Source organism: Galendromus occidentalis, unplaced genomic scaffold (genome assembly GCF_000255335.2).
Source record: "Galendromus occidentalis unplaced genomic scaffold, Mocc_1.1 scf7180000076747, whole genome shotgun sequence".
NCBI lineage: Eukaryota > Metazoa > Arthropoda > Arachnida > Mesostigmata > Phytoseiidae > Galendromus > Galendromus occidentalis.
In genome coordinates this window covers 2,963-10,430 of record NW_003804736.1, presented here as the reverse complement: position 1 = coordinate 10,430, position 7,468 = coordinate 2,963, and the positions used below count along the sequence as shown (strand labels likewise).

The window sequence follows — 7,468 nt, the reverse complement described above, 5'->3', positions numbered from 1 at the left end:
CGAGTGGCGTGCGCGAGGGGGGGGCCAAGGGGCCATGGCCCCCCCAAGATTTTCAGGTCCACATGGTTTGAGTGGAGGCGTGGGAAAGGATTCGAATGTTTTGCGTGTACATATACGCGTATGTGTAGACGGATGTATCCACCATCCATCGAGACCTGTGGCGCTTGACTCTCCGCGCAGCTGCTGGTGTCGACTGATTTCGAAGAGGAATGATTTTTCTCTCTAGAGGCGGGAGCGAATGACCATGACCTAATTTCTCTGTTTCTGATAAGTGACTGTGAATCCAGCGACGAAGGATCGCCAAGCAGAGATAATGGCTGGGCAAAGTAAGCTCACAATTTTTTTCTCGAGAAAGAACAGTGAAAGCATCGAGACTCCACCCGATTCTTCTACAAATGAATTGACCGAAGCTCGGAACATCACAGATCACTTCGCATCAGTATCAGTACCATCCGGAGTTGCGCTGAATGAGGAAGAATCTGCTCCAGACGCGACAACGCTGGGAGACGAAGTGACCGTGTCATCACCGTCGGCGAGGCGACAGAGAGTCGCTCTCAACCCCATGGATATAGGGAAATTCGTGACAAGCAATGGAAGTTGCGACCATTCCCTGACAGACGAGGAGCGATTTGAGGCTCTGACACACTGTTGGGAACCGGACAAAGAGTATGCTTTCCCTAAAACGATAGAGTCGAATCGCTCTCGAGCGTTCCAATACCACTATCTCAGTCTGTGGCCTTGGTTGGCATACAGTGAGATGTTTGGGGGTGGAGGTTTCTGTAAGCATTGCGTTCTTTTTGCGAAAACAGAATCTTCGAGCCACGGGGGTCTCAGAAAGCGAGGTGTACTCATCACTCAGCCGCTGAACAGGTTCAAGAAAGCAGTCGACATTCTCAAGAATCACGCTCTCAGTGAGTATCATCGCAGAGCCAGTGAGAGCGCGAATGACTTTCTTGAGTGGCATGGAGACCGAGTCAATCTCGATATCAGAAATCGTTTAGTGAAAGCCCGAGAAGAGCAAGTTGTGAAGAACCGCCAGAGATTGATACCCATCGTGAAAACGATACTGTTGTGTGGTAGACAGAATATACCCCTGAGGGGACACAGAGACAACGGACTTCTCGATTCGGGCGGAGAAAACGCGAACGACGGAAATTCCGTGCGCTCTTGAGATTTCGTCTTGATTGTGGAGACTCTCTCCTTGAAGAGCATCTGAACAATCTCAAACGAAACGCGACATACATGAGCAATAAATTCCAAAATGAGCTCATAGCGGCAATAGGAAAGATCATCCGAAGAAAGATAGTACGGGAGGTCAATGATTCTAAGTTCTACGCCGTGCTCGCGGATGAGACATCAGACGCCGGTAGGATCGATCAGTTGACGATTTGCCTGCGTTACATATCGACCTCAGCCAGCAAGCCTGTCGTCAAGGAAGTTTTCTGAAGTTCTGCGCCGTAGCTCAGAAAACCGGAGCCGCGCTAGCGCGTACCATCTTGGATGCTTTGGAAGAGGAAGGAGTCGACGTGAGAAATATCAGAGGTCAAGGATATGACGTTGTGCTTCGATGAAAGGAGCTGGAAATGGTGTCCAAGCAGAAATTAAGGCCGTGGTGCCTCAAGCCCTGTACTTTCACTGCGCCAGTCATTGCCTCAGCCTCGCGCTCGTCCATTCCGCCGAAATTGTCCCTATCAAACTGGCCGCTGGTGTCGTCAAGAGCGTTTGTAACTTCTTCTGTAAGTCTACGAAGCGACACCAATGCCTGATGGATAAGATAGATGCCCACGCACCCACGTCGTCCAAAACACGGCTCAAAGCTCTGTGCCCCACTCGTTGGGTCGAATCGCACCACGCCTTCATTACTTTCAGAGAGCTTCTAGTCCCCCTCTTCCACTGTTTGGTTGAGCTCGGACAAGTCACGGGAGAAACTGGCGTGCGAGCATACGAACTAGAGAGCTCCGTCTGCAAATGCGACTTCGTGTTCGCTCTACTCACCATTGAGAGCTTCTCGTGCATTTTTCTCCCGTTGTCTATGCAATTACAGAAAAAAAGCCTCGATATTTTTGCCGCTCTCAGGATGGTCGACAACATCTTATCCATTCTTGAGCTTAAGCGTCAAAATGTTGAGACCGAGTTCAAGATAATCTACGATGAAGTCACAGAGATCTGCGCTCTGCTGGATGTCGAGATCAAAATGCCTCGCATTAGCGGTAGACAAATGCACAGGGAAATCATCAGGCGGAGACACCCGAAGCTTATTCCGGGTGACTATGTACGTTCAGTATCTTGACCATTTGATCCAGGAGCTTCGTTCGCTGTTCGCCGATTCTCGGCAAAAGGCAATGAAAGTCCAATGCCTTGTACCGAAGTATACCGTCAGTAGCACTTTCGCCGATCTCATTGAAACGCTGGACTTCTATCAGACCGACTTAGACTGCAGTGCCAGCGTTCTCAGAGGGGAGTTTGAATGCTGGAAGGCGAAGTGGGGCAGGAAGGCTGGGAACGAGCTTCCAGAAACCGCAATCGAAGCACTCAGCTTTTGTCCAAGGAACGAATATCCGAAGATCGCGACCCTCCTCCAGATATTTGCCACATTCCCCGTGACGACATCAACACCCGAGAGAACCTTCAGCTCCCTGAAGCTGCTCAAAAACTTATCTTCGATCTACGATGGGGCATGAACGACTCAATGGATTGGCTTCGATGACTCTGCAGCGCGATGTACCGGTTAGTGTCGACGAAGTTGTCGATTTAATCGCCCAGGATCCGAGAAGGTTAGACATTGTTCTATAGGCGATGGCCATCGCTCAATCCGAAAGATCGTCGTTGTCGCTCATTGCGAGGAGCGGGGATGAGACAGAAGCAAGAGTTTGCCCAACTCATGACTCATCTCATAACTTCCTAACATCTAAATCGAATGATAACACCTCATACCTCCTCAAATTGTGTCCTGAGTGAAGTCAAAGGATGAAACTTTTAGCAAGGAGCGGCATCAAGCCGCCTCCGACTCTTGTAATATAATCGATAAGCTAAGCTAGCTACCTTCCTTATCATATCATATAAACATGAATGGTGCCTACGAACGGTCTCTTCATTTGTCTTCGGTTCACGGCGAAGTCGAGATCGACGAACCCCGGGATGAATGTTGGCCCCCCCCAAGACGAAATCCTGGGCACGCCCCTGCGTGTGACAGAAGAATCTGTGTCTGATGTTTATTTCAGTGTGTCTTATATACCGTCCGGGTTTCATAAACCCTTACAGTGAAAAAACGGAAGGAGTTCTCCAGAAAAAGTGAAGAATTTGAAGTCCACTTATCGATACTTAGGCTAGCGATCACACTGGGTAACTGGCGAACGTTCCCCCTTGATGGGGGATTCTTTATTCCATCCTTATATAGTGGTCCAGTGAAAAGGGGTTACATTGTAACAACCGCTCAGGGTTAGCTAATTGTTCAGATACTGAGGGTTACAGAAGAACACTGAGAATGAAGCGTGCGGAAGGGTTGAGAAAATACCCAGGGACGTTCCGCTCTGGTGAATTCACTAATTCTAGCCACAGGGATTTCTGGGCGCATACTAGACTGAGGACTCAATATATTTCATCAAAAAGACCATTCAGTCTTTTTCTGTATCAATTAGATCAGGGTTTCTTGGCTTACATATTCAAGTATAATTATCATGTAAACAAGTGTAATCAACTCAAGAGAAACACTGACTTCTGAAAACTTTTTAAGACAGTAATGGGAATGACCTTGTTCACAGAAACAGAGGTGATTTCCCTACAGCTCGCTTGGTGCAATCCGAGCTTGCGCAGGGCGAGGTGACGGCAGCGGCCCGCACACTGCTCTCCACAGACGTCACGGCGCGGCGCCCACTGACGAGAACAGAAGACAAACTCTCGAACCCAAGCACCCCGACATGTCTCCATGCACTCCATATCCCCCTCCACCGCGCCCAGTCGCCCACGTCGATGAATTTGCCAGCTCGGCTACCGGAATCCGAGCTGCTGTACTGACAAGTAAACCTTCACTCTTGGTGAATCGCAAAGCTGATCCTGACTTAGTGCATCTGATTGCTCATCGAAAATTAGAAATAAAAACGGAGTCTCCCGTGCTGACCGCCACAGGAGCCGGCGCGGCAAACAGGAGAAAGCTTCGACTTCGATATGGGGGTATATGGGGCAAGTCTCTCAATATGAGCCGAGAACATCCTGGAAGAGATCTTTTGCATGCATAATTATCCCGCGAGCTGGGAAAGCACATAGGGAGAGCCCCAATAACGATGTTCGTCGATCGCTCCATCATTCCACTTCGGGTTAATCCTCGATGATCATAACTCATGAAAGGAAAAGGGGAGGGCAGGGGCTGTCTATATATGTCGGAAGGAAACTTGGTGCCCAGCAACCTAGTGTCATCATCGAAGATAAAAGGGCGATGGATCGGCTTTTATCTTTATTTGTGGGTCTCCCTATGCTTTTCCAGCATGCATGAGGAAAATCTCTTCTAGGATGATATCGGCTTGCATTGAGAAACTTGCCCCATTCAATCCCATATTGAAATTGAAATTTTCTCCTGTTTGTCGCCCCGGCTCTTGTGGCGGTCAGCACGGGAGACTCCCTCTCTCCTCCTTATTTTTGACTAGGAATCCGATGGACTCAGTCTGGATCAGGTTTGCGATTCACCAGAAGTGAAGGTTCACGTGAGCTTCCCGAACAGCTCGAGTGGCGGTCCTGTCTGCCTTCGTCCGCGCCACCTGGAAGATCTCATTGCGAAGGACTCCAGCGCTTGCCCTCTATGCGAGGCTCCCGTGGAATTCTGCAACATTGTCTTGAAGAGCAAACTACCACCTTTCGCGCTAACCTCATTTCTCGAGGGAGGGACCCATTGAGGGATTCAGGCACATGCCGGTCTCGTGCGTATTGAAGAACCGCCTTGGACCTTCAAGGACCGCTAAGAGATCTTCTCCACGGAGGTATGTTTCGATCCCGCCAAAATGAGCGCGGATGTCGCTCTCCGTCAAACTTGCTTGACAACGTGAAATGTGCTCCGGGGTTCGGAGGACAATCTCCGGATGGCGAGCAAGGAATAGTCGCAGCCACTTGTCGCCAGACGTGATTCCCGCGGCACGCTCTCTTCCATCTTTCGCCAGTTCTTTAGCGAGCTTGACACCGACATCTCGCGGGGCCTGGCGGGGGATGGCGAATCTGCAAACTTGTCACCTGACTTTTGTCGGACCGTGCCCACCCGCCGGTGCCGTTCGGGAAGGATGGACGAATAACCTGCCGCCGGTGGCCGGGAGCTTCCACGGATTCCCTTTCTCGGGTAGTTTGAAGTCACGATTCTCTCTCGCATCATTCCGGCATCCGGATTCGAACCTGGGCACCCAGAACCCAATCAGTCGGAAGCACACATGTTCGACGATCTCGACCCTCTATCCAACCGGTTGGGCCAGCTTTCCCTCATCAGGGATCTCATAGGCATTTTTCTTGATTCCACTACCATGGCAGATTCATCGGTTCGAGACTATCTATATATATAAAAACGTATGTCTGTCTGTCTGTCTGTCTGTCTGTCTGTCTGTCTGTCTGTCTGTCTGTTTGTCTGTCCGGGGTACCCTATAGACTCGAAAACGGCTGAACCGATCGTCGTGAAAATTTAGGAGCGTGTTCTGGGGGATCCAGCGGTGGTTATAGGGGGGTCAGTTCTCCGATGCGATGAGTCCTTCTACCTTTAAAAAATTATTTGAGTGCTCCACCCACGAAAATACGAAAACTCGGAAAAAAATTGAAAAATCTGAAATTCGCAAAATTCAACTAACGCCTGAACCGATCGCCGCAAAAATTCAGGGGTGGGTTCCCGGGAGCTTCAGGAAGGTCATCTGAGGGTCGTCGTTCTCATGTTATGGGTCCTCCCCCCATAAAAAATGATTTGAGTGGTCCTCTCACCGAGAATCAAAGATTTCATCAAGGGAAAGACGGGAATTCGATTTTCCGGAGGACATATCTAATAAAAGCGGGGGCACGGGGAGGCGGGGAAACGGGGAAGTGGGGAACAGGGAAAGCGGGGAACCGGGAAAGCGGGGAACCGGGGAAGCGGGGAACCGGGAAAGCGGGGAACCGGGAAAGTGGGGAACCGGGAAAGCGGGGAACCGGGAAAGCGGGGAACCGGGAAAGCGGGGAAACGGGAGAGTGGGGAATCGGGAAAGTGGGGAATCGGGAAAGTGGGGAACCGGGAAAGCAGGGAAACGGGAGAATGGGGAAATGGGAGAGTGTGGAAATGGGAAAGTGGGAAAACGGGAAAGTGGGAAAACGGGAAAGTGGGAAAACGGGAAAGTGGGAAAACGGGAAAGTGGGGAAACGGGAAAGTGGGAAAACGGGAAAGTGGGAAAACGGGAAAGTGGGAAAACGGGAAAGTGGGAAAACGGGAAAGTGGGAAAACGGGAAAGTGGGAAAACGGGAAAATGGGAAAAGGGAAATTGGGAAAACGGGAAGTGGGGAACCAGGAAAGCGGGGAAACGGGAAAGCGGGGAAACGGGAAAGTGGGGAAACGGGAAAGCGGGGAAACAGGAAAGTGGGGAAACGGGAAAGCGGGGAAACGGGAAAGCAGGGAAACGGGAAAGCAGGGAAACGGGACGCTCACCAAGAGCACGCGCGACCAAAGCAAGCGCACCCGAAGCCAGCGCACTCGGAGCCAGCGCACTTGGAGCCAGCGCACTCGGAGCCAGCGCACTCGGAGCTAGCGCATGTGTAGTGAGTCTAGCGATACCGAGTCGCCGCGAAGCGGCGACCGGGAGCGCTAGTCATCCATACAAATATTCTTCGAAGAGTCGTTATGATTTGCACCGCCGCCGCCGAGACTGCTGTTAGCAGCCAAGAGAGAAGGGCCGCCCTCCTTTCCCCTTTCTACGACGATCACCGAATCTGACTTCTGTCTGATCAGAGGTCCGGAAGCGATGGCTTTCTTGATGAAGCTCGTCATGTAGGACATCGGACAAAAGCGGAATTTCGGAGTGACTGAACTTTCGATCCTGAGGTGTCCCAAAATTGGTGAGAACAACGAGCGTGCCTACCCTTTTGTGCGTCGCCGAAGAACTGAGCTCGTAGCGTATATCGGAGTCTGGGGCGAAGCTAAATAAGGAGCTTATTCGCATCGGATCATGATGAGAAGAAGAAATTACATTCTTCGCAGCGGATTATTCTGAAAACGAAGGAGTTGGGCAGAGAGGCCTAGGATTCCATTGAGAATTCCGTGGCATTCGAGGTAATGTAGATCAGATTTCCCCGATTGCGCATAGCTGGGGAAAAAACGTAGTTTTGAAGCTCGGACTGAGAGCTCGACATCTTGATTCATCATCTCAGCCGTGAAATCCTAGTCTACAGCTCGCTCCAAGTCGAAGTCTCGGAAAATAAGAGAACTGTCCCATAAATGCTACGTGTCCCCTAAGTGGTACGATTGCCGCACCTTAAAACG

General features: G+C 50.7%; 1 protein-coding gene and 1 pseudogene across 1 annotated transcript; both read left to right on the top strand.

Annotated features, from left to right (window-relative positions):
• Positions 1-313: 313 nt before the first annotated feature.
• On the top strand, positions 314-1,571 carry LOC114828015 (zinc finger MYM-type protein 1-like; annotated as a pseudogene).
• On the top strand, positions 1,568-2,681 carry LOC114828016 (52 kDa repressor of the inhibitor of the protein kinase-like). The gene is made up of 2 exons (XM_029110559.1): positions 1,568-2,272; positions 2,370-2,681. Exons 1-2 carry the CDS (start codon positions 1,568-1,570, stop codon positions 2,679-2,681), a joined length of 1,017 nt encoding a protein of 338 aa, XP_028966392.1.
• The last annotated feature ends 4,787 nt before the right edge of the window (positions 2,682-7,468 follow it).

Excerpts from the sequence above, each read along its gene's own strand:
- LOC114828016 (XM_029110559.1), top strand. The coding sequence starts at position 1,568 with ATGAAAGGAGCTGGAAATGGTGTCCAAGCAGAAATTAAGGCCGTGGTG. Across the intron at positions 2,273-2,369 it reads AGCTTATTCCGGGTGACTAT|TATACCGTCAGTAGCACTTT; the intron begins GTACGTTCAGTA and ends CTTGTACCGAAG.